This window comes from Salmo salar, unplaced genomic scaffold, assembly GCF_905237065.1.
Source record: "Salmo salar unplaced genomic scaffold, Ssal_v3.1, whole genome shotgun sequence".
NCBI classification, from domain to species: Eukaryota; Metazoa; Chordata; class Actinopteri; order Salmoniformes; family Salmonidae; genus Salmo; species Salmo salar.
In genome coordinates, this window is record NW_025550925.1 from 190,469 (window position 1) to 218,056 (window position 27,588).

At 40.5% G+C, this 27,588-nt stretch overlaps 1 protein-coding gene across 5 annotated transcripts in view; it reads left to right on the forward strand.

Annotated features, from left to right (window-relative positions):
* The window catches only part of LOC106592091 (probable JmjC domain-containing histone demethylation protein 2C), a 218,513-nt gene that overhangs the window by 121,176 nt on the left and 69,749 nt on the right, over window positions 1-27,588 (forward strand). For all 5 annotated transcript variants that reach the window (XM_045714094.1, XM_045714096.1, XM_045714097.1 and 2 more), the window contains 3 exons: window positions 13-525; window positions 2,932-3,100; window positions 5,364-5,454. In XM_045714094.1, coding sequence (XP_045570050.1) covers window positions 13-525; window positions 2,932-3,100; window positions 5,364-5,454 — 773 coding nt within the window. The remainder of the gene's footprint in view (window positions 1-12; window positions 526-2,931; window positions 3,101-5,363; window positions 5,455-27,588) is intronic.

The following is a 27,588-nucleotide window of genomic DNA, read 5'->3' on the forward strand; positions in this document are numbered from 1 at the left end:
TCCTCTCTCCAGATGGGGAAGAGTGGCCGTAGCATGCCCAACATCCTTGATGACATCATAGCGTCCGTGGTCGAGAACAAAATCCCTGCCAGCCGAGGAGCCAAGCTGAGTCTGAAGCTGGAGGCCACCACCACCACCACTACAGAGGACAGGGAGGTGAAGACAGAGAGGATTGAGAGGAAGAAGCAGCCTGGGACAGGTCCAAACCCTGGGACTGGGACAGGTCCAAACCCTGGGACTGGGACAGGGCCAAACCCTGGGACTGGGACAGGGCCAAACCCTGGGGCTGGGACAGGTCCAAACCCTGGGGCTGGGACAGGTCCCAACCCTGGGGCTGGGACAGGTCCCAACCCTGGGGCTGGGACAGGTCCCAACCCTGGGGCCAAGCCTCAGCTAGAGAAGACCCTGCTGCTCCATGCTGACATCCCCCACTGCTGGTTGTACGAACGCAGACTGCTCTGGCTGAAAGACCATCGCCACCCTGGCAACTGGAAGCTGTTCAGAGAGTGTTGGAGACAGGGACAGGTCAGTCAGTCTCTGCTTCCTCCCTTCAGATGTTTCCCCACTCACTAGCTTAATCTCCAGTGCTTTTAGTTGGTGGATAAGTGGAGATGCAGTGCATGGTGAACATGTGGGTCCTACTGTGTGCAATATTCACTGTTGCTTTGCCTCTGACCGGGTTGTATGGAGTAGAGGTCGGCCGATTATGATTTTTTTTCCAACGCCGATACTGATTATTGTAGGGCCAAAAGGGCCGATACCGATTAATCGGACGATTTGTTTTGATTATTTTTTTTACATTTATTTATTTGTAATAATGACAATTACAACAATATGAATGAACACTTATTTTAACTTAATATAATACATCAATAAAATCAATTTAGCCTCAAATAAATAATGAAACATGTTCAATTTGGTTTAAATAATGCAAAAACAAAGTGTTGGAGAAGAAAGTAAAAGTGTGTGCCATGTAAAAAAAAGCTAACGTTTAAGTTCCTTGCTCAGAACATGAGAACATATGAAAGCTGGTGGTTCCTTTTAACATGAGTCTTCAATATTCCCAGTTAAGATGTTTTAGGTTGTAGTTATTATAGGAATTATAGGACTATTTCTCTCTATCATATTTGTATTTCATATACCTTTGACTATTGGATGTTCTTATAGTGTAACAGTATAGCTTCCGTCCCTCTCCTCGCTCCTACCTGGGCTCGAACCAGGTACACATCGACAATAGCCACCCTCGAAGCAGCGTTACCCATGCAGAGGAAGGGGAACAACTACTCCAAGTCTCAGAGCGAGTGACGTTTGAAACGCTATTAGCGCGCACCCGCTAACTAGCTAGCCATTTCACATCGGTTACACCAGCCTAATCTCGGGAGTTGACAGGCTTGAAGTCATAAACAGAGCAATGCATTGCGAAGGGCTGCTGGCAAACGCACAAAAGTGCTGTTTGAATGAACGCTTACGAGCCTACTGCTGCCTACCATCGCCCAGTCAGACTGCTCTATCAAATCATAGACTTAATTATAACATAATAACACACAGAAACACAAGCCTTAGGTCATTAATATGGTCGAATCCAGAAACTATCATCTCGAAAACAAAACGTTATTCCTGTTACATTGCACAACCTTCAGTGTAATGTCATAATTACGTAAAATTCTGGCAAATTAGTTCGCAATGAGCCAGGCGGCCAAAACTGTTGCATATACCCTGACTGCGTGCAATGAACGCAAAATGACACAATTTCCCTAGTTTAATATTGCCTTCTAACCTGGATTTCTTTTAGCTAAATATGCAGGTTTAAAAATATATACTTCTGTGTATTGATTTTAAGAAAGGCATTGATGTTTATGGATGGTATCACTGCTCTGGATAGTATCACTGCTCTGGATAGCATCACTACTCTGGATGGCATCACTACTCTGGATGGCATCACTACTCTGGATGGCATCACTACTCTGGATGGCATCACTGCTCTGGATGGTATCTCTGCTCTGGATGGTATCTCTGCTCTGGATGGTATCTCTGCTCTGGATGGTATCTCTGCTCTGGATAGTATCACTGCTCTGGATAGTATCACTGCTCTGGATGGTATCACTGCTCTGGATGGTATCACTGCTCTGGATAGTACCACTGCTCTGGATAGTACCACTGCTCTGGATGGTACCACTGCTCTGGATGGTACCACTGCTCTGGATGGTACCACTGCTCTGGATGGTATCACTGCTCTGGATAGTATCACTGCTCTGGATAGTATCACTGCTCTGGATAGTACCACTGCTCTGGATAGTACCGCTGCTCTGGATGGTACCGCTGCTCTGGATAGTACCGCTGCTCTTGAGAGTACCGCTGCTCTGGATAGTATCGCTGCTCTGGATAGTATCGCTGCTCTGGATAGTATCGCTGCTCTGGATAGTATCGCTGCTCTGGATGGTATCGCTGCTCTGGATGGTACCGCTGCTCTGGATAGTACCGCTGCTCTGGATAGTACCGCTGCTCTGGATGGTACCGCTGCTCTGGATGGTACCACTGCTCTGGATGGTACCACTGCTCTGGATGGTATCACTGCTCTGGATGGTATCACTGTTAGTATCACTACTCTGGATAGTACCACTGCTCTGGATAGTACCACTGCTCTGGAGGCTGACACGTAAAGCTCTGACGAAGGCTGTGAGGCCGACACGTAAAGCTCTGACGAAGGCTGTGAGGCCGACACGTAAAGCTCTGACGAAGGCTGTGAGGCCCAACACGTAAAGCTCTGACGAAGGCTGTGAGGCCGACACGTAAAGCTTATTAAAGAGCTGTGACACTAGCAAGAGCGGTCTGCGGGTTTCTTCTTTTTCTAATTTTGTAAAAAATGTAATCCTGATGTCGTTATAATGTTGAAATCTTCACACAACTAATGTAATGTCTTGTCTTCTCCAGCCTGTCCTGGTGACGGGGCTCCATAAGCCTCTGAATGCAGCTCTGTGGAAGGCCGACAGCTTCAACCAGGAGTTTGCTGACCATCAGGGAGACCTGCTGAACTGTAAAGATGGACTTGTCTCTAACGCTGGAATCAACGAGTTCTGGGACGGCTTCGAGGACCTCACCAGTGAGTAGTCTTCATCCTTTATTCTGGTTATTGATCCTCACCAGTGAGTAGTCTTCATCCTTTATTCTGGTTATTGATCCTCACCAGTGAGTAGTCTTCATCATTTATCTGGTTAATGATCCTCACCAGTGAGTAGTCTTAGTGTATACCCTGAGTATACCAGACACTAAGTGTGTACCCTGAGTATACCAGACACTAAGTGTATACCCCGAGTATACCAGACACTAAGTGTGTACCCCGAGTATACCAGACACTAAGTGGATACCCCGAGTATACCAGACATTAGGAACCCCTTTTTTACCCTCAGAACAGCCTCAATACATTGGGACATGGACTCCACAAGGTGTCGAAAGCGTTCCACAGGGATGCTGGCCCATGTTGACTCCAATGCTTCCCGCTGTTGTCAAGTTGGCCTGATGTCCTCTGGGTAGTGGACCATTCTGGATACACAGTGCATTTACACATTTTGTTACAAACTTTTTCTAAACTTGATTTAAAAAAATCCTCATCAATCTATACACAATACCCCATAATGACAAAGTGATAACAGGTTTTTAGAAAATTTTGCTAATTTATAAAAAAAAAAAAAGTAACTTATTTACATAAGTATTCAGACCCTTTACTCTGTGACTCGAAGTTGAGCTCAGGTGCATCCTGTTTCCAGTGATCATCCTTGATGTTTTTACCACAGTCCACATGTGGTAAATTCAATTAATTGGACATGATTTGGAAAGGCACACACCTGTCTATATAAGGTCCCACAATTGACAGTGCATGTCAGAGCAAAAACCAAGCCACTAGGTCGAAGGAATTGTCTGTAGCGCTCAGAGACAGGATTGTGTCGTGGCACAGATCTGGGGAAGGGTACCAAAAAAATTATGCAGCATTGAAGGTCCCCAAGAACACAGTGGCCTCCATCATTCTTAAATAGAAGAAGTTTGGAACCACCAAGACTCTTCCTAGAGCTGGCCGCTCAGCCAAACGGAGCAATCGGGGGAGAAAGGCCTTGGTCAGGGAGGTGACCAAGAACCTGATGGTCACTCTGACAGAGCTCCAGAGTTCCTCTGTAGAGATGGGAGAACATTCCAGAAGGACAACCATCTCTGCAGCACTTCACCAAACAGGCCTTTATGGTAGAGTGGCCAGACGGAAGCCACTCCTCAGTAAAAGGCACATGACAGCACGCTTGGAGTTTGCCAAAAGGCACCTCAAGGACTCTCAGACCAGGAGAAACAAGATACTCTGGTCTGATGGAACCAAGATTGAAATCCTTGGCCTGAATGCCAAGGGTCACGTCTGGAGAAAGCATAGCACCATCCCTATGGTGAAGCATGGTGGTGGCAGCATCATGCTGTGGGGATGACGCCCACATCATAGTTGAGTGGGTGACAGCTCATTGCTCACTCTGACACACTGAGTTCTGCCTTCAAGGTATGATTTCATCCATCTCAAGGCATCGGGGGTGGGGGGGGGAAGTTGAACTTGGACAATTTTGTGATGAGAACCTAATGGTTAACAGTATCAAAAGCCTTCCTTAGGTCCAGAAAACACAGCCCCAACAACACCCCCTTTGTCCATCTTGGACTTGACATTTTCCTGAAGAAAGCAGTGTATGTTCATGTAGTGTATATTATGATGTATATATAATATACAATATTTGTAATAATACCAAAGTATTGATTACCGTAATTTCCGGACTATAAGCCGCAACTTTTTTCCCACGCTTTGAACCTCGCTGCTGAAACAAGGCTAATATATAGATTTTTCCAGCTTTCAATTTTTTTTTGAAAGGAGATGACTTCAGTGGTTTCAGTGCACAGGAGGAGGAAGATTTTGACCAATGACTTTCTTGGTAGGCTACTGTTTACTGCAAATGTTTTATTTTTGTTACAAGCCGTGTTTCGTTAAAGCCCATTTATTTTTGTTACAAGCCGTGTTTCGTTAAAGCTATTTATTTTTGTTACAAGCCGTGTTTCGTTAAAGCCTATTTATTTTTGTTACAAGCCGTGTTTCGTTAAAGCCTGTGTAAAGTTCATTTGTTTCTATGTACCGGTAGGCACCTGCGGCTTATAGACATGTGCGGCTTATTTATGTTCAAAATAATATATATTTTTTTAATTCAGTGGGTGCGTCTTATATTCAGGTGCGCTCAATAGTCCGGAAATTACGGTATGTCAATGTTTTACAGGAAAGCATCTTTCCCTATCTATACTCTTACTAAAGTCTCCTGTGTTGTCACCTGTGTTCCCTCCCCCACTCTCAGAGCGACCCAAGTCTAAAGACGGAGACACTGTGGTGTACAGGCTGAAGGACTGGCCATCAGGAGAGGAGTTCATGGCCCTCATGCCTTCCAGGTAGGTCAAGGCTAACTCATCATAGCCAAGGATGCAGTCATAGTCATGGGGATTCTCCACAGTCTACCGGTTTGTCTGGGCAGTAGGTCCAGCTATATAACACTATCTAGTAGATCCAGCTATATAACACTGTCCAGTAGATCCAGCTATATAACACTGTCTGGTAGATCCAGTAGATCCAGCTTTATAACACTGTCTGGTAGATCCAGTAGATCCAGCTTTATAACACTGTCTAGTAGATCCAGCTATATAACACTGTCTAGTAGATCCAGCTATATAACACTGTCTAGTAGGTCCAGCTATATAACACTGTCTAGTAGATCCAGCTATATAACACTGTCCAGTAGATCCAGTAGATCCAGCTATGTAACACTGTCCAGTAGGTCCAGTAGATCCAGCTATATAACACTGTCCAGTAGGTCCAGCTATATAACATTTCCAGTAGATCTAGTAGATCCAGCTATATAACACTGTCTAGTAGATCCAGCTATATAACACTGTCTAGTAGATCCAGCTATAAAACACTGTCCAGTAGATCCAGCTATATAACACTGTCTAGTAGGTCCAGTAGATACAGCTATATAACACTGTCTAGTAGGTCCAGCTATATAACACTGTCTAGTACATCCAGCTATATAACACTGCCCAGTAGATCCAGCTATATAACACTGTCCAGTAGATCCAGCTATATAACACTATCTAGTAGGCCCAGTAGATCCAGTTATATAACACTGTCCAGTAGATCCAGCTATATAACACTGTCCAGTAGATCCAGCTATATAACACTGTTTAGTAGATCTAGTAGATCCAGCTATATAACACTGTCTAGTAGATCCAGCTATATAACACTGTCTAGTAGATCCAGCTATATAACACTGTCTAGTAGATCCAGCTATATAACACTGTCTAGTAGATCCAGCTATATAACACTGTCCAGTAGATCCAGTAGATCCAGCTATATAACACTGTCCAGTAGATCCAGCTATATAACACTGTCCAGTAGATCCAGCTATATAACACTGTCTAGTAGATCCAGCTATATAACACTGTCTAGTAGATCCAGCTATATAACACTGTCTAGTAGATCCAGCTATATAACACTGTCTAGTAGGTCCAGCTATATAACACTGTCTAGTAGGTCCAGCTATATAACACTGTCTAGTAGGTCCAGCTATATAACACTGTCTAGTAGGTCCAGCTATATAACACTGTCTAGTAGGTCCAGCTATATAACACTGTCTAGTAGGTCCAGCTATATAACACTGTCTAGTAGGTCCAGCTATATAACACTGTCTAGTAGGTCCAGCTATATAACACTGTCTAGTAGGTCCAGCTATATAACACTGTCTAGTAGGTCCAGCTATATAACACTGTCTAGTAGGTCCAGCTATATAACACTGTCTAGTAGGTCCAGCTATATAACACTGTCTAGTAGATCCAGCTATATAACACTGTCTAGTAGATCCAGCTATATAACACTGTCATAGATCCAGCTATATAACACTGTCTAGTAGGTCCAGCTATATAACACTGTCTAGTAGGTCCAGTAGATCCAGCTATATAACACTGTCTAGTAGATCCAGCTATATAACACTGTCTAGTAGATCCAGCTATATAACACTGTCTAGGTAGTAGATCCAGCTATATAACACTGTCTAGTAGGTCCAGCTATATAACACTGTCTAGTAGATCTAGTAGATCCAGCTATATAACACTGTCTAGTAGATCCAGCTATATAACACTGTCTAGTAGATCCAGCTATATAACACTGTCTAGTAGATCCAGCTATATAACACTGTCTAGTAGATCCAGCTATATAACACTGTCTAGTAAATCCAGTAGGTCCAGCTATATAACACTGTCTAGTAGATCCAGCTATATAACACTGTCTAGTAGGTCCAGCTATATAACACTGTCTAGTAGGTCCAGCTATATAACACTGTCTAGTAGATCCAGCTATATAACACTGTCTAGTAGATCCAGCTATATAACACTGTCTAGTAGATCCAGCTATATAACACTGTCTAGGAGTAGATCCAGCTATATAACACTGTCTAGTAGATCCAGCTATATAACACTGTCTAGTAGGTCCAGCTATATAACACTGTCTAGTAGATCCAGCTATATAACACTGTCTAGTAGGTCCAGCTATATAACACTGTCTAGTAGGTCCAGCTATATAACACTGTCTAGTAGATCCAGCTATATAACACTGTCTAGTAGATCCAGCTATATAACACTGTCTAGTAGGTCCAGCTATATAACACTGTCTAGTAGGTCCAGCTATATAACACTGTCTAGTAGGTCCAGCTATATAACACTGTCTAGTAGATCCAGCTATATAACACTGTCTAGTAGGTCCAGCTATATAACACTGTCTAGTAGATCCAGCTATATAACACTGTCTAGTAGATCCAGCTATATAACACTGTCTAGTAGATCCAGCTATATAACACTGTCTAGTAGATCCAGCTATATAACACTGTCTAGTAGATCCAGCTATATAACACTGTCTAGTAGGTCCAGCTATATAACACTGTCTAGTAGATCCAGCTATATAACACTGTCTAGTAGATCCAGCTATATAACACTGTCTAGTAGGTCCAGCTATATAACACTGTCTAGTAGATCCAGCTATATAACACTGTCTAGTAGATCCAGCTATATAACACTGTCTAGTAGATCCAGCTATATAACACTGTCTAGTAAATCCAGTAGATCCAGCTATATAACACTGTCTAGTAGATCCAGCTATATAACACTGTCTAGTAGGTCCAGCTATATAACACTGTCTAGTAGATCCAGCTATATAACACTGTCTAGTAGGTCCAGCTATATAACACTGTCTAGTAGGTCCAGCTATATAACACTGTCTAGTAGATCCAGCTATATAACACTGTCTAGTAGATCCAGCTATATAACACTGTCTAGTAGATCCAGCTATATAACACTGTCTAGTAGATCCAGCTATATAACACTGTCTAGTAGATCCAGCTATATAACACTGTCTAGTAGATCCAGCTATATAACACTGTCTAGTAGATCCAGCTATATAACACTGTCCAGTAGGTCCAGTAGATCCAGCTATATAACACTGTCTAGTAGGTCCAGTAGATCCAGCTATATAACACTGTCCAGTAGATCCAGCTATATAACACTGTCCAGTAGATCCAGCTATATAACACTGTCCAGTAGATCCAGCTATATAACACTGTCTAGTAAATCCAGTAGGTCCAGCTATATAACACTGTCTAGTAGATCCAGCTATATAACACTGTCTAGTAGATCCAGCTATATAACACTGTCTAGTAGATCCAGCTATATAATCAGATACTAGAACCACTGACAACTAACACTCTAGTAGATCCAGCTATATAACACTGTCTAGTAGATCCAGCTATGTCACTGTCCTAGATCCAGCTATATAACACTGTCTAGTAGGTCCAGCTATATAACACTGTCTAGTAGATCCAGCTATATAACACTGTCTAGTAGATCCAGCTATATAACACTGTCTAGTAGGTCCAGCTATATAACACTGTCTAGTAGATCCAGCTATATAACACTGTCCAGTAGATCCAGCTATATAACACTGTCTAGTAGGTCCAGTAGATACAGCTATATAACACTGTCTAGTAGATCCAGCTATATAACACTGTCTAGTAGATCCAGCTATATAACACTGTCTAGTAGATCCAGCTATATAACACTGTCTAGTAGATCCAGCTATATAACACTGTCTAGTAGATCCAGCTATATAACACTGTCTAGTAAATCCAGTAGGTCCAGCTATATAACACTGTCTAGTAGGTCCAGCTATATAACACTGTCTAGTAGGTCCAGCTATATAACACTGTCTAGTAGATCCAGCTATATAACACTGTCTAGTAGATCCAGCTATATAACACTGTCTAGTAGATCCAGCTATATAACACTGTCTAGTAGATCCAGCTATATAACACTGTCTAGTAGGTCCAGCTATATAACACTGTCTAGTAGGTCCAGCTATATAACACTGTCTAGTAGATCCAGCTATATAACACTGTCTAGTAGGTCCAGCTATATAACACTGTCTAGTAGATCCAGCTATATAACACTGTCTAGTAGATCCAGCTATATAACACTGTCTAGTAGATCCAGCTATATAACACTGTCTAGTAGATCCAGCTATATAACACTGTCTAGTAGATCCAGCTATATAACACTGTCTAGTAGGTCTAGCTATATAACACTGTCTAGTAGGTCTAGCTATATAACACTGTCTAGTAGGTCTAGCTATATAACACTGTCTAGTAGGTCCAGCTATATAACACTGTCTAGTAGATCCAGCTATATAACACTGTCTAGTAGATCCAGGCTATATAACACTGTCCAGTAGATCCAGTAGATCCAGCTATATAACACTGTCCAGTAGATCCAGCTATATAACACTGTCCAGTAGGTCCAGCTATATAACATTTCCAGTAGATCTAGTAGATCCAGCTATATAACACTGTCTAGTAGATCCAGCTATATAACACTGTCTAGTAGATCCAGCTATATAACACTGTCTAGTAGATCCAGCTATATAACACTGTCTAGTAGATCCAGCTATATAACACTGTCTAGTAGATCCAGCTATATAACACTGTCTAGTAGATCCAGCTATATAACACTGTCTAGTAGATCCAGCTATATAACACTGTCTAGTAGATCCAGCTATATAACACTGTCTAGTAGATCCAGCTATATAACACTGTCTAGTAGGTCCAGCTATATAACACTGTCTAGTAGGTCCAGCTATATAACACTGTCTAGTAGGTCCAGCTATATAACACTGTCTAGGAGGTCCAGCTATATAACACTGTCTAGTAGGTCCAGCTATATAACACTGTCTAGTAGATCCAGCTATATAACACTGTCTAGGAGATCCAGCTATATAACACTGTCTAGTAGATCCAGCTATATAACACTGTCCAGTAGATCCAGCTATATAACACTGTCTAGTAGGTCCAGTAGATACAGCTATATAACACTGTCTAGTAGGTCCAGCTATATAACACTGTCTAGTACATCCAGCTATATAACACTGTTTAGTAGATCTAGTAGATCCAGCTATATAACACTGTCTAGTAGGTCCAGCTATATAACACTGTCTAGTAGGTCCAGCTATATAACACTGTCTAGTAGGTCCAGCTATATAACACTGTCTAGTAGATCCAGCTATATAACACTGTCTAGTAGATCCAGCTATATAACACTGTCTAGTAGATCTAGTAGGTCCAGCTATATAACACTGTCTAGTAGATCCAGCTATATAACACTGTCTAGTAGATCCAGCTATATAACACTGTCTAGTAGGTCCAGCTATATAACACTGTCTAGTAGGTCCAGCTATATAACACTGTCTAGTAGATCCAGCTATATAACACTGCCCAGTAGATCCAGCTATATAACACTGTCCAGTTGGTCCAGTAGATCCAGCTATATAACACAGTCCAGTAGATCCAGTTATATAACACTGTCCAGTAGATCCAGCTATATAACACTGTCCAGTAGATCCAGCTATATAACACTGTCTAGTAGATCCAGCTATATAACACTGTCTAGTAGATCCAGTAGATCCAGCTATATAACACTGTCTAGTAGGTCCAGCTATATAACACTGTCTAGTAGATCCAGCTATATAACACTGTCTAGTAGATCAGCTTATAACACTGTACAGTAGATCCAGCTTATAACACTGAGATCTAGTATGTCCAGCTATATAACACTGTCTAGTAGATCCAGCTATATAACACTGTCTAGTAGGTCCAGCTATATAACACTGTCTAGTAGGTCCAGCTATATAACACTGTCCAGTAGATCCAGCTATATAACACTGTCTAGTAGATCCAGCTATATAACACTGTCTAGTAGGTCCAGCTATATAACACTGTCTAGTAGATCCAGCTATATAACACTGTCTAGTAGATCCAGCTATATAACACTGTCTAGTAGATCCAGCTATATAACACTGTCTAGTAGATCCAGCTATATAACACTGTCTAGTAGATCCAGCTATATAACACTGACTAGTAGGTCTAGCTATATAACACTGTCTAGTAGGTCTAGCTATATAACACTGTCTAGTAGGTCCAGCTATATAACACTGTCTAGTAGATCCAGCTATATAACACTGTCTAGTAGATCCAGCTATATAACACTGTCCAGTAGATCCAGTAGATCCAGCTATATAACACTGTCTAGTAGATCCAGCTATATAACACTGTCCAGTAGATCCAGCTATATAACACTGTCCAGTAGGTCCAGCTATATAACATTTCCAGTAGATCTAGTAGATCCAGCTATATAACACTGTCTAGTAGATCCAGCTATATAACACTGTCTAGTAGATCCAGCTATATAACACTGTCTAGTAGATCCAGCTATATAACACTGTCTAGTAGATCCAGCTATATAACACTGTCTAGTAGATCCAGCTATATAACACTGTCTAGTAGATCCAGCTATATAACACTGTCTAGTAGATCCAGCTATATAACACTGTCTAGTAGGTCCAGCTATATAACACTGTCTAGTAGGTCCAGCTATATAACACTGTCTAGTAGGTCCAGCTATATAACACTGTCTAGTAGGTCCAGCTATATAACACTGTCTAGTAGGTCCAGCTATATAACACTGTCTAGTAGGTCCAGCTATATAACACTGTCTAGTAGGTCCAGCTATATAACACTGTCTAGTGAGGTCCAGCTATATAACACTGTCTAGGAGGTCCAGCTATATAACACTGTCTAGGAGATCCAGCTATATAACACTGTCTAGGAGATCCAGCTATATAACACTGTCTAGTAGATCCAGCTATATAACACTGTCCAGTAGATCCAGCTATATAACACTGTCTAGTAGGTCCAGTAGATACAGCTATATAACACTGTCTAGTAGGTCCAGCTATATAACACTGTCTAGTAGATCCAGCTATATAACACTGTTTAGTAGATCTAGTAGATCCAGCTATATAACACTGTCTAGTAGATCCAGCTATATAACACTGTCTAGTAGATCCAGCTATATAACACTGTCTAGTAGATCCAGCTATATAACACTGTCTAGTAGGTCCAGCTATATAACACTGTCTAGTAGATCCAGCTATATAACACTGTTTAGTAGATCTAGTAGGTCCAGCTATATAACACTGTCTAGTAGATCCAGCTATATAACACTGTCTAGTAGGTCCAGCTATATAACACTGTCTAGTAGGTCCAGCTATATAACACTGTCTAGTAGGTCCAGCTATATAACACTGTCTAGTAGATCCAGCTATATAACACTGTCTAGTAGATCCAGCTATATAACACTGTCCAGTAGATCCAGTAGATCCAGCTATATAACACTGTCTAGTAGATCCAGCTATATAACACTGTCTAGTAGATCCAGCTATATAACACTGTCTAGTAGGTCCAGCTATATAACACTGTCTAGTAGGTCCAGCTATATAACACTGTCTAGTAGGTCCAGCTATATAACACTGTCTAGTAGGTCCAGCTATATAACACTGTCTAGTAGGTCCAGCTATATAACACTGTCTAGTAGGTCCAGCTATATAACACTGTCTAGTAGATCCAGCTATATAACACTGTCTAGTAGATCCAGCTATATAACACTGTCTAGTAGATCCAGCTATATAACACTGTCTAGTAGGTCCAGCTATATAACACTGTCTAGTAGGTCCAGCTATATAACACTGTCTAGTAGGTCCAGCTATATAACACTGTCTAGTAGATCCAGCTATATAACACTGTCTAGTAGATCCAGCTATATAACACTGTCTAGTAGATCCAGCTATATAACACTGTCTAGTAGGTCCAGTAGATACAGCTATATAACACTGTCTAGTAGGTCCAGCTATATAACACTGTTTAGTAGATCTAGTAGGTCCAGCTATATAACACTGTCTAGTAGGTCCAGCTATATAACACTGTCTAGTAGGTCCAGCTATATAACACTGTCTAGTAGGTCCAGCTATATAACACTGTCTAGTAGATCCAGCTATATAACACTTTGTCTAGTAGATCCAGCTATATAACACTGTCTAGTAGATCCAGCTATATAACACTGTCTAGTAGGTCCAGCTATATAACACTGTCTAGTAGGTCCAGCTATATAACACTGTCTAGTAGGTCCAGCTATATAACACTGTCTAGTAGGTCCAGCTATATAACACTGTCTAGTAGATCCAGCTATATAACACTGTCCAGTAGATCCAGTAGATCCAGCTATATAACACTGTCTAGTAGATCCAGCTATATAACACTGTCTAGTAGATCCAGCTATATAACACTGTCTAGTAGATCCAGCTATATAACACTGTCTAGTAGATCCAGCTATATAACACTGTCTAGTAGGTCCAGCTATATAACACTGTCTAGTAGATCCAGCTATATAACACTGTCTAGTAGGTCCAGCTATATAACACTGTCTAGTAGATCCAGCTATATAACACTGTCTAGTAGATCCAGCTATATAACACTGTCTAGTAGATCCAGCTATATAACACTGTCTAGTAGATCCAGCTATATAACACTGTCTAGTAGATCCAGCTATATAACACTGTCTAGTAGGTCCAGCTATATAACACTGTCTAGTAGGTCCAGCTATATAACACTGTCTAGGAGGTCCAGCTATATAACACTGTCTAGTAGGTCCAGCTATATAACACTGTCTAGTAGGTCCAGCTATATAACACTGTCTAGTAGATCCAGCTATATAACACTGTCTAGTAGATCCAGCTATATAACACTGTCTAGTAGGTCCAGTAGATACAGCTATATAACACTGTCTAGTAGGTCCAGCTATATAACACTGTCTAGTAGATCCAGCTATATAACACTGTTTAGTAGATCTAGTAGGTCCAGCTATATAACACTGTCTAGTAGATCCAGCTATATAACACTGTCTAGTAGATCCAGCTATATAACACTGTCTAGTAGATCCAGCTATATAACACTGTCCAGTAGATCCAGTAGATCCAGCTATATAACACTGTCTAGTAGATCCAGCTATATAACACTGTCTAGTAGATCCAGCTATATAACACTGTCTAGTAGGTCCAGCTATATAACACTGTCTAGTAGGTCCAGCTATATAACACTGTCTAGTAGATCCAGCTATATAACACTGTCTAGTAGATCCAGCTATATAACACTGTCTAGTAGGTCCAGCTATATAACACTGTCTAGTAGGTCCAGCTATATAACACTGTCTAGTAGATCCAGCTATATAACACTGTCTAGTAGATCCAGCTATATAACACTGTCTAGTAGGTCCAGCTATATAACACTGTCTAGGAGGTCCAGCTATATAACACTGTCTAGGAGATCCAGCTATATAACACTGTCTAGTAGATCCAGCTATATAACACTGTCTAGTAGATCCAGCTATATAACACTGTCTAGTAGATCCAGCTATATAACACTGTCTAGTAGGTCCAGTAGATACAGCTATATAACACTGTCTAGTAGGTCCAGCTATATAACACTGTCTAGTAGATCCAGCTATATAACACTGTTTAGTGATCTAGTAGATCCAGCTATATAACACTGTCTAGTAGGTCCAGCTATATAACACTGTCTAGTACATCCAGCTATATAACACTGTCTAGTAGATCCAGCTATATAACACTGTCCAGTTGGTCCAGTAGATCCAGCTATATAACACTATCTAGTAGGCCCAGTAGATCCAGCTATATAACACTGTCTAGTAGATCCAGCTATATAACACTGTCTAGTAGATCCAGCTATATAACACTGTTTAGTAGATCTAGTAGATCCAGCTATATAACACTGTCTAGTAGGTCCAGCTATATAACACTGTCTAGTAGATCCAGCTATATAACACTGCCTAGTAGATCCAGCTATATAACACTGTCCAGTTGGTCCAGTAGATCCAGCTATATAACACTATCTAGTAGGCCCAGTAGATCCAGCTATATAACACTGTCTAGTAGATCCAGCTATATAACACTGTCTAGTAGATCCAGCTATATAACACTGTCTAGTAGGTCTAGCTATATAACACTGTCTAGTAGGTCAGTAGATCCAGCTATATAACACTGTCTAGTAGGTCCAGCTATATAACACTGTCTAGTAGGTCCAGCTATATAACACTGTCTAGTAGGTCCAGCTATATAACACTGTCTAGTAGATCCAGCTATATAACACTGTCTAGTAGATCCAGCTATATAACACTGTCCAGTAGGTCCAGTAGATCCAGCTATATAACACTGTCTAGTAGGCCCAGTAGATCCAGCTATATAACACTGTCTAGTAGATCCAGCTATATAACACTGTCTAGTAGATCCAGCTATATAACACTGTCTAGTAGATCTAGCTATATAACACTGTCTAGTAGGTCCAGCTATATAACACTGTCTAGTAGATCCAGCTATATAACACTGTCTAGTAGATCCAGCTATATAACACTGTCTAGTAGATCCAGCTATATAACACTGTCTAGTAGGTCCAGCTATATAACACTGTCTAGTAGATCCAGCTATATAACACTGTCTAGTAGGTCCAGCTATATAACACTGTCTAGTAGGTCCAGCTATATAACACTGTCTAGTAGGTCCAGCTATATAACACTGTCTAGTAGGTCCAGCTATATAACACTGTCTAGTAGATCCAGCTATATAACACTGTCTAGTAGGTCCAGCTATATAACACTGTCTAGTAGATCCAGCTATATAACACTGTCTAGTAGATCCAGCTATATAACACTGTCTAGTAGATCCAGCTATATAACACTGTCTAGTAGGTCCAGCTATATAACACTGTCTAGTAGGTCCAGTAGATACAGCTATATAACACTGTCTAGTAGATCCAGCTATATAACACTGTCTAGTAGATCCAGCTATATAACACTGTCTAGTAGGTCCAGCTATATAACACTGTCTAGTAGATCCAGCTATATAACACTGTCTAGTAGGTCCAGCTATATAACACTGTCTAGTAGATCCAGCTATATAACACTGTCTAGTAGGTCCAGCTATATAACACTGTCTAGTAGGTCCAGCTATATAACACTGTCTAGTAGGTCCAGCTATATAACACTGTCTAGTAGGTCCAGCTATATAACACTGTCTAGTAGGTCCAGCTATATAACACTGTCTAGTAGGTCCAGCTATATAACACTGTCTAGTAGATCCAGCTATATAACACTGTCTAGTAGGTCCAGCTATATAACACTGTCTAGTAGATCCAGCTATATAACACTGTCTAGTAGATCCAGCTATATAACACTGTCTAGTAGATCCAGCTATATAACACTGTCTAGTAGATCCAGCTATATAACACTGTCTAGTAGGTCCAGCTATATAACACTGTCTAGTAGATCCAGCTATATAACACTGTCTAGTAGGTCCAGCTATATAACACTGTCTAGTAGGTCCAGCTATATAACACTGTCTAGTAGGTCCAGCTATATAACACTGTCTAGGAGATCCAGCTATATAACACTGTCTAGTAGATCCAGCTATATAACACTGTCTAGTAGATCCAGCTATATAACACTGTCTAGTAGGTCCAGCTATATAACACTGTCTAGTAGGTCTAGCTATATAACACTGTCTAGTAGGTCCAGCTATATAACACTGTCTAGTAGGTCCAGCTATATAACACTGTCTAGTAGGTCCAGCTATATAACACTGTCTAGTAGATCCAGCTATATAACACTGTCTAGTAGATCCAGCTATATAACACTGTCTAGTAGGTCCAGCTATATAACACTGTCTAGTAGGTCCAGTAGATACAGCTATATAACACTGTCTAGTAGATCCAGCTATATAACACTGTCTAGTAGATCCAGCTATATAACACTGACTAGTAGATCCAGCTATATAACACTGTCTAGTAGGTCCAGCTATATAACACTGTCTAGTAGATCCAGCTATATAACACTGTCTAGTAGGTCCAGCTATATAACACTGTCTAGTAGGTCCAGTAGATACAGCTATATAACACTGTCTAGTAGGTCCAGCTATATAACACTGTCTAGTAGATCCAGCTATATAACACTGCCCAGTAGATCCAGCTATATAACACTGTTTAGTAGATCTAGTAGATCCAGCTATATAACACTGTCTAGTAGATCCAGCTATATAACACTGTCCAGTAGGTCCAGTAGATCCAGCTATATAACACTGTCCAGTAGATCCAGCTATATAACACTGTCCAGTAGATCCAGCTATATAACACTGTCCAGTAGGTCCAGCTATATAACACTGTCCAGTAGATCCAGCTATATAACACTGTCCAGTAGGTCCAGCTATATAACACTGTCCAGGAGGTCCAGCTATATAACACTGTCCAGTAGGTCCAGCTATATAACACTGTCTAGTAGGTCCAGCTATATAACACTGTCTAGTAGATCCAGCTATATAACACTGTCTAGTAGGTCCAGCTATATAACACTGTCTAGTACATCCAGCTATATAACACTGTCTAGTAGATCCAGCTATATAACACTGTCCAGTAGGTCCAGTAGATCCAGCTATATAACACTGTCCAGTAGGTCCAGTAGATCCAGCTATATAACACTGTCCAGTAGATCCAGCTATATAACACTGTCCAGTAGATCCAGCTATATAACACTGTCTAGTAGGTCTAGCTATATAACACTGTCTAGTAGATCCAGCTATATAACACTGTCTAGTAGGTCCAGCTATATAACACTGTCTAGTAGATCCAGCTATATAACACTGTCTAGTAGATCCAGCTATATAACACTGTCTAGTAGATCCAGCTATATAACACTGTCTAGGAGATCCAGCTATATAACATTGTCTAGTAGATCCAGCTATATAACACTGTCTAGTAGGTCCAGCTATATAACACTGTCTAGTAGGTCCAGCTATATAACACTGTCTAGTAGGTCCAGCTATATAACACTGTCTAGTAGGTCCAGCTATATAACACTGTCTAGTAGATCCAGCTATATAACACTGTTTAGTAGATCTAGTAGATCCAGCTATATAACACTGTCTAGTAGGTCCAGTAGATCCAGCTATATAACACTGTCTAGTAGGTCCAGTAGATCCAGCTATATAACACTGTCCAGTAGATCCAGCTATATAACACTGTCTAGTAGGTCCAGTAGATACAGCTATATAACACTGTCTAGTAGGTCCAGCTATATAACACTGTCTAGTACATCCAGCTATATAACACTGTTTAGTAGATCTAGTAGATCCAGCTATATAACACTGTCTAGTAGGTCCAGCTATATAACACTGTCTAGTACATCCAGCTATATAACACTGCCCAGTAGATCCAGCTATATAACACTGTCCAGTTGGTCCAGTAGATCCAGCTATATAACACTATCTAGTAGGCCCAGTAGATCCAGCTATATAACACTGTCCAGTAGATCCAGCTATATAACACTGTCCAGTAGATCCAGCTATATAACACTGTCTAGTAGGTCCAGCTATATAACACTGTCCAGTAGGTCCAGTAGATCCAGCTATATAACACTGTCCAGTAGGTCCAGCTATATAACACTGTTTGAGTCTAGTAGGTCCAGCTATATAACACTGTCTAGTAGGTCCAGCTATATAACACTGTCTAGTAGATCCAGCTATATAACACTGTCTAGTAGATCCAGCTATATAACACTGTCTAGTAGATCCAGCTATATAACACTGACTAGTAGGTCTAGCTATATAACACTGTCTAGTAGGTCCAGCTATATAACACTGTCTAGTAGGTCCAGCTATATAACACTGTCTAGTAGATCCAGCTATATAACACTGTCCAGTAGATCCAGCTATATAACACTGTCCAGTAGATCCAGCTATATAACACTGTCCAGTAGATCCAGCTATATAACACTGTCCAGTAGGTCCAGCTATATAACACTGTCTAGTAGATCCAGCTATATAACACTGTCTAGTAGATCCAGCTATATAACACTGTCCAGTAGATCCAGTAGATCCAGCTATATAACACTGTCTAGTAGATCCAGCTATATAACACTGTCTAGTAGATCCAGCTATATAACACTGTCTAGTAGATCCAGCTATATAACACTGTCTAGTAGGTCCAGCTATATAACACTGTCTAGTAGGTCCAGCTATATAACACTGTCTAGTAGGTCCAGCTATATAACACTGTCTAGTAGGTCCAGCTATATAACACTGTCTAGTAGATCCAGCTATATAACACTGTCTAGTAGGTCCAGCTATATAACACTGTCTAGTAGATCCAGCTATATAACACTGTCTAGTAGGTCCAGCTATATAACACTGTCTAGTAGATCCAGCTATATAACACTGTCTAGTAGATCCAGCTATATAACACTGTCCAGTAGGTCCAGTAGATCCAGCTATATAACACTGTCCAGTAGGTCCAGTAGATCCAGCTATATAACACTGTCCAGTAGATCCAGCTATATAACACTGTCCAGTAGATCCAGCTATATAACACTGTCTAGTAGGTCCAGCTATATAACACTGTCTAGTAGGTCCAGCTATATAACACTGTCTAGTAGGTCCAGCTATATAACACTGTCTAGTAGATCCAGCTATATAACACTGTCTAGTAGATCCAGCTATATAACACTGTCCAGTAGGTCCAGTAGATCCAGCTATATAACACTGTCTAGTAGATCCAGCTATATAACACTGTCCAGTAGAGTCCAGCTATATAACACTGTCTAGTAGGTCCAGCTATATAACACTGTCTAGTAGGTCCAGCTATATAACACTGTCTAGTAGGTCCAGCTATATAACACTGTCTAGTAGGTCCAGCTATATAACACTGTCTAGTAGATCCAGCTATATAACACTGTCTAGTAGGTCCAGTAGATACAGCTATATAACACTGTCTAGTAGGTCCAGCTATATAACACTGTCTAGTACATCCAGCTATATAACACTGTCTAGTAGATCCAGCTATATAACACTGTTTAGTAGATCTAGTAGATCCAGCTATATAACACTGTCTAGTAGATCCAGCTATATAACACTGTCTAGTAGATCCAGCTATATAACACTGTCTAGTAGGTCCAGCTATATAACACTGACTAGTAGATCCAGCTATATAACACTGTCTAGTAGGTCCAGCTATATAACACTGTCTAGTATATCCAGCTATATAACACTGTCCAGTAGATCCAGCTATATAACACTGTCTAGTAGGTCCAGTAGATACAGCTATATAACACTGTCTAGTAGGTCCAGCTATATAACACTGTCTAGTAGATCCAGCTATATAACACTGCCCAGTAGATCCAGCTATATAACACTGTTTAGTAGATCTAGTACATCCAGCTATATAACACTGCCCAGTAGATCCAGCTATATAACACTGTCCAGTAGGTCCAGTAGATCCAGCTATATAACACTGTCTAGTAGATCCAGCTATATAACACTGTCTAGTAGGTCCAGCTATATAACACTGTCTAGTAGATCCAGCTATATAACACTGTCTAGTAGATCCAGCTATATAACACTGTCTAGTAAGTCCAGCTATATAACACTGTCTAGTAGGTCCAGCTATATAACACTTTCCAGTAGATCCAGCGATATAACACTGTCTAGTAGATCCAGCTATATAACACTGTCTAGTAGGTCCAGCTATATAACACTGTCTAGTACATCCAGCTATATAACACTGCCCAGTAGATCCAGCTATATAACACTGTCCAGTTGGTCCAGTAGATCCAGCTATATAACACTATCTAGTAGGCCCAGTAGATCCAGTTATATAACACTGTCCAGTAGATCCAGCTATATAACACTGTCTAGTAGATCCAGCTATATAACACTGTCTAGTAGGTCTAGCTATATAACACTGTCTAGTAGGTCCAGCTATATAACACTGTCTAGTAGGTCCAGCTATATAACACTGTCTAGTAGGTCCAGCTATATAACACTGTCTAGGAGGTCCAGCTATATAACACTGTCTAGGAGATCCAGCTATATAACACTGTCTAGGAGATCCAGCTATATAACACTGTCTAGTAGATCCAGCTATATAACACTGTCTAGTAGATCCAGCTATATAACACTGTCTAGTAGGTCCAGCTATATAACACTGTCTAGTAGGTCCAGCTATATAACACTGTCTAGTAGGTCCAGCTATATAACACTGTCTAGTAGGTCCAGTAGAACAGCTATATAACACTGTCTAGTAGGTCCAGCTATATAACACTGTCTAGTAGGTCCAGCTATATAACACTGTCTAGTAGGTCCAGCTATATAACACTGTCTAGTAGGTCCAGCTATATAACACTGTCTAGTAAGTCCAGCTATATAACACTGTCTAGTAGGTCCAGCTATATAACACTTTCCAGTAGATCCAGCTATATAACACTGTCTAGTAGGTCCAGTAGAACAGCTATATAACACTGTCTAGTAGGTCCAGCTATATAACACTGTCTAGTAGATCCAGCTATATAACACTGTCTAGTAGATCCAGCTATATAACACTGTTTAGTAGTCTAGTAGATCCAGCTATATAACACTGTCTAGGAGATCCAGCTATATAACACTGTCTAGGAGATCCAGCTATATAACACTGTCTAGTAGATCCAGCTATATAACACTGACTAGTAGGTCCAGCTATATAACACTGTCTAGTAGATCCAGCTATATAACACTGTCTAGTAGATCCAACTATATAACACTGTCCAGTAGATCCAGCTATATAACACTGTCTAGTAGGTCCAGTAGATACAGCTATATAACACTGTCTAGTAGGTCCAGCTATATAACACTGTCTAGTAGATCCAGCTATATAACACTGTCTAGTAGATCCAGCTATATAACACTGTCCAGTTGGTCCAGTAGATCCAGCTATATAACACTGTCTAGTAGATCCAGCTATATAACACTGTCTAGTAGGTCCAGCTATATAACACTGTCTAGTAGGTCCAGCTATATAACACTGTCTAGTAGGTCCAGCTATATAACACTGTCTAGTAGGTCCAGCTATATAACACTGTCTAGTAGGTCCAGCTATATAACACTGTCTAGTAGATCCAGCTATATAACACTGTCTAGTAGGTCCAGCTATATAACACTGTCTAGTAGGTCCAGCTATATAACACTGTCTAGTAGGTCCAGCTATATAACACTGTCTAGTAGATCCAGCTATATAACACTGTCCAGTAGATCCAGCTATATAACACTGTCTAGTAGGCCCAGTAGATCCAGCTATATAACACTGTCCAGTAGATCCAGCTATATAACACTGTCTAGTAGATCCAGCTATATAACACTGTCTAGTAGGTCTAGCTATATAACACTGTCTAGTAGGTCCAGCTATATAACACTGTCTAGTAGGTCCAGCTATATAACACTGTCTAGTAGGTCCAGCTATATAACACTGTCTAGGAGGTCCAGCTATATAACACTGTCTAGGAGATCCAGCTATATAACACTGTCTAGGAGATCCAGCTATATAACATTGTCTAGTAGATCCAGCTATATAACACTGTCTAGTAGATCCAGCTATATAACACTGTCTAGTAGGTCCAGCTATATAACACTGTCTAGTAGGTCCAGCTATATAACACTGTCTAGTAGGTCCAGCTATATAACACTGTCTAGTAGGTCCAGAGAACAGCTATATAACACTGTCTAGTAGGTCCAGCTATATAACACTGTCTAGTAGATCCAGCTATATAACACTGACTAGTAGATCCAGCTATATAACACTGTCTAGTAGGTCCAGCTATATAACACTGTCTAGTAGATCCAGCTATATAACACTGTCCAGTAGGTCCAGCTATATAACACTGTCTAGTAGGTCCAGTAGATACAGCTATATAACACTGTCTAGTAGGTCCAGCTATATAACACTGTCTAGTAGATCCAGCTATATAACACTGTCTAGTAGATCCAGCTATATAACACTGTTTAGTAGATCTAGTACATCCAGCTATATAACACTGCCCAGTCGATCCAGCTATATAACACTGTCCAGTTGGTCCAGTAGATCCAGCTATATAACACTGTCTAGTAGATCCAGCTATATAACACTGTCTAGTAGGTCCAGCTATATAACACTGTCTAGTAGGTCCAGCTATATAACACTGTCTAGTAGATCCAGCTATATAACACTGTCTAGTAGATCCAGCTATATAACACTGTCTAGTAGATCCAGCTATATAACACTGTCCAGTAGATCCAGCTATATAACACTGTCTAGTAGATCCAGCTATATAACACTGTCTAGTAGGTCCAGCTATATAACACTGTCTAGTACATCCAGCTATATAACACTGTCTAGTAGATCCAGCTATATAACACTGTCCAGTTGGTAGTAGATCCAGCTATATAACACTATCTAGTAGGCCCAGTAGATCCAGCTATATAACACTGTCTAGTAGATCCAGCTATATAACACTGTCTAGTAGGTCCAGCTATATAACACTGTCTAGTAGGTCCAGCTATATAACACTGTCTAGTAGGTCCAGCTATATAACACTGTCTAGTAGGTCCAGCTATATAACACTGTCTAGGAGGTCCAGCTATATAACACTGTCTAGGAGGTCCAGCTATATAACACCGTCTAGGAGATCCAGCTATATAACACCGTCTAGGAGATCAAGCTATATAACATTGTCTAGTAGATCCAGCTATATAACACTGTCTAGTAGGTCCAGCTATATAACACTGTCTAGTAGGTCCAGCTATATAACACTGTCTAGTAGGTCCAGCTATATAACACTGTCTAGTAGGTCCAGCTATATAACACTGTCTAGTAGATCCAGCTATATAACACTGTTTAGTAGATCTAGTAGATCCAGCTATATAACACTGTCCAGTAGATCCAGCTATATAACACTGTCTAGTAGGTCCAGTAGATCCAGCTATATAACACTGTCCAGTAGATCCAGCTATATAACACTGTCTAGTAGGTCCAGTAGATACAGCTATATAACACTGTCTAGTAGGTCCAGCTATATAACACTGTCTAGTAGATCCAGCTATATAACACTGTTTAGTAGATCTAGTAGATCCAGCTATATAACACTGTCTAGTAGGTCCAGCTATATAACACTGTCTAGTACATCCAGCTATATAACACTGCCCAGTAGATCCAGCTATATAACACTGTCCAGTTGGTCCAGTAGATCCAGCTATATAACACTATCTAGTAGGCCCAGTAGATCCAGTTATATAACACTGTCCAGTAGATCCAGCTATATAACACTGTCTAGTAGATCCAGCTATATAACACTGTCTAGTAGGTCTAGCTATATAACACTGTCCAGTAGGTCCAGTAGATCCAGCTATATAACACTGTCTAGTAGATCCAGCTATATAACACTGTTAGTCTAGTAGATCCAGCTATATAACACTGTCTAGTAGATCCAGCTATATAACACTGTCTAGTAGATCCAGCTATATAACACTGTCTAGTAGATCCAGCTATATAACACTGTCTAGTAGATCCAGCTATATAACACTGTCTAGTAGATCCAGCTATATAACACTGACTAGTAGGTCTAGCTATATAACACTGTCTAGTAGATCCAGCTATATAACACTGTCTAGTAGGTCCAGCTATATAACACTGTCTAGTAGGTCCAGCTATATAACACTGTCTAGTAGATCCAGCTATATAACACTGTCCAGTAGATCCAGCTATATAACACTGTCTAGTAGATCCAGCTATATAACACTGTCCAGTAGATCCAGCTATATAACACTGTCCAGTAGATCCAGCTATATAACACTGTCTAGTAGATCCAGCTATATAACACTGTCCAGTAGATCCAGTAGATCCAGCTATATAACACTGTCTAGTAGATCCAGCTATATAACACTGTCTAGTAGATCCAGCTATATAACACTGTCTAGTAGATCCAGCTATATAACACTGTCTAGTAGGTCCAGCTATATAACACTGTCTAGTAGGTCCAGCTATATAACACTGTCTAGTAGATCCAGCTATATAACACTGTCTAGTAGGTCCAGCTATATAACACTGTCTAGTAGGTCCAGCTATATAACACTGTCTAGTAGGTCCAGCTATATAACACTGTCTAGTAGGTCCAGCTATATAACACTGTCTAGTAGGTCCAGCTATATAACACTGTCTAGTAGGTCCAGCTATATAACACTGTCTAGTAGGTCCAGCTATATAACACTGTCTAGTAGATCCAGCTATATAACACTGTCTAGTAGGTCCAGCTATATAACACTGTCTAGTAGATCCAGCTATATAACACTGTCTAGTAGGTCCAGCTATATAACACTGTCCAGTTGTCCAGTAGATCCAGCTATATAACACTGTCTAGTAGGCCCAGTAGATCCAGCTATATAACACTATCTAGTAGGCCCAGTAGATCCAGTTATATAACACTGTCCAGTAGATCCAGCTATATAACACTGTCTAGTAGGTCTAGCTATATAACACTGTCTAGTAGGTCCAGCTATATAACACTGTCTAGTAGGTCCAGCTATATAACACTGTCTAGTAGATCCAGCTATATAACACTGTCTAGTAGATCCAGCTATATAACACTGTCCAGTTGGTCCAGTAGATCCAGTTATATAACACTGTCTAGTAGATCCAGCTATATAACACTGTCTAGTAGGTCCAGCTATATAACACTGTCTAGTAGGTCCAGCTATATAACACTGTCTAGTAGGTCCAGCTATATAACACTGTCTAGTAGGTCCAGCTATATAACACTGTCTAGTAGGTCCAGCTATATAACACTTTCCAGTAGATCCAGCGATATAACACTGTCTAGTAGGTCCAGTAGATACAGCTATATAACACTGTCTAGTAGGTCCAGCTATATAACACTGTCCAGTAGATCCAGCTATATAACACTGTCCAGTAGATCAAGCTATATAACACTGTTTAGTAGATCTAGTAGATCCAGCTATATAACACTGTCTAGTAGATCCAGCTATATAACACTGTCTAGTAGATCCAGCTATATAACACTGTCTAGTAGGTCCAGCTATATAACACTGTCTAGTAGGTCCAGCTATATAACACTGTCTAGTAGATCCAGCTATATAACACTGTCTAGTAGATCCAGCTATATAACACTGTCTAGTAGGTCCAGCTATATAACACTGTCTAGTAGGTCCAGCTATATAACACTGTCTAGTAGATCCAGCTATATAACACTGTCTAGTAGATCCAGCTATATAACACTGTCCAGCAGATCCAGCTATATAACACTGTTTAGTAGATCTAGTACATCCAGCTATATAACACTGCCCAGTCGATCCAGCTATATAACACTGTCCAGTTGGTCCAGTAGATCCAGTTATATAACACTGTCCAGTAGATCCAGCTATATAACACTGTCTAGTAGATCCAGCTATATAACACTGTCTAGTAGGTCCAGCTATATAACACTGTCTAGTAGGTCCAGCTATATAACACTGTCTAGTAGGTCCAGCTATATAACACTGTCTAGTAGGTCCAGCTATATAACACTTTCCAGTAGATCCAGCTATATAACACTGTCTAGTAGATCCAGCTATATAACACTGTCTAGTAGGTCCAGCTATATAACACTGTCTAGTAGATCCAGCTATATAACACTGTCTAGTAGATCCAGCTATATAACACTGTCCAGTTGGTCCAGTAGATCCAGCTATATAACACTGTCCAGTAGATCCAGCTATATAACACTGTCCAGTAGATCCAGCTATATAACACTGTCTAGTAGATCCAGCTATATAACACTGTCTAGTAGATCTAGCTATATAACACTGTCTAGTAGGTCCAGCTATATAACACTGTCTAGTAGGTCCAGCTATATAACACTGTCTAGTAGGTCCAGCTATATAACACTGTCTAGGAGGTCCAGCTATATAACACTGTCTAGGAGATCCAGCTATATAACACTGTCTAGGAGATCAAGCTATATAACATTGTCTAGTAGATCCAGCTATATAACACTGTCTAGTAGGTCCAGCTATATAACACTGTCTAGTAGGTCCAGCTATATAACACTGTCTAGTAGGTCTAGCTATATAACACTGTCTAGTAGGTCCAGCTATATAACACTGTCTAGTAGATCCAGTAGATACAGCTATATAACACTGTCTAGTAGGTCTAGCTATATAACACTGTCCAGTAGGTCCAGCTATATAACACTGACTAGTAGATCCAG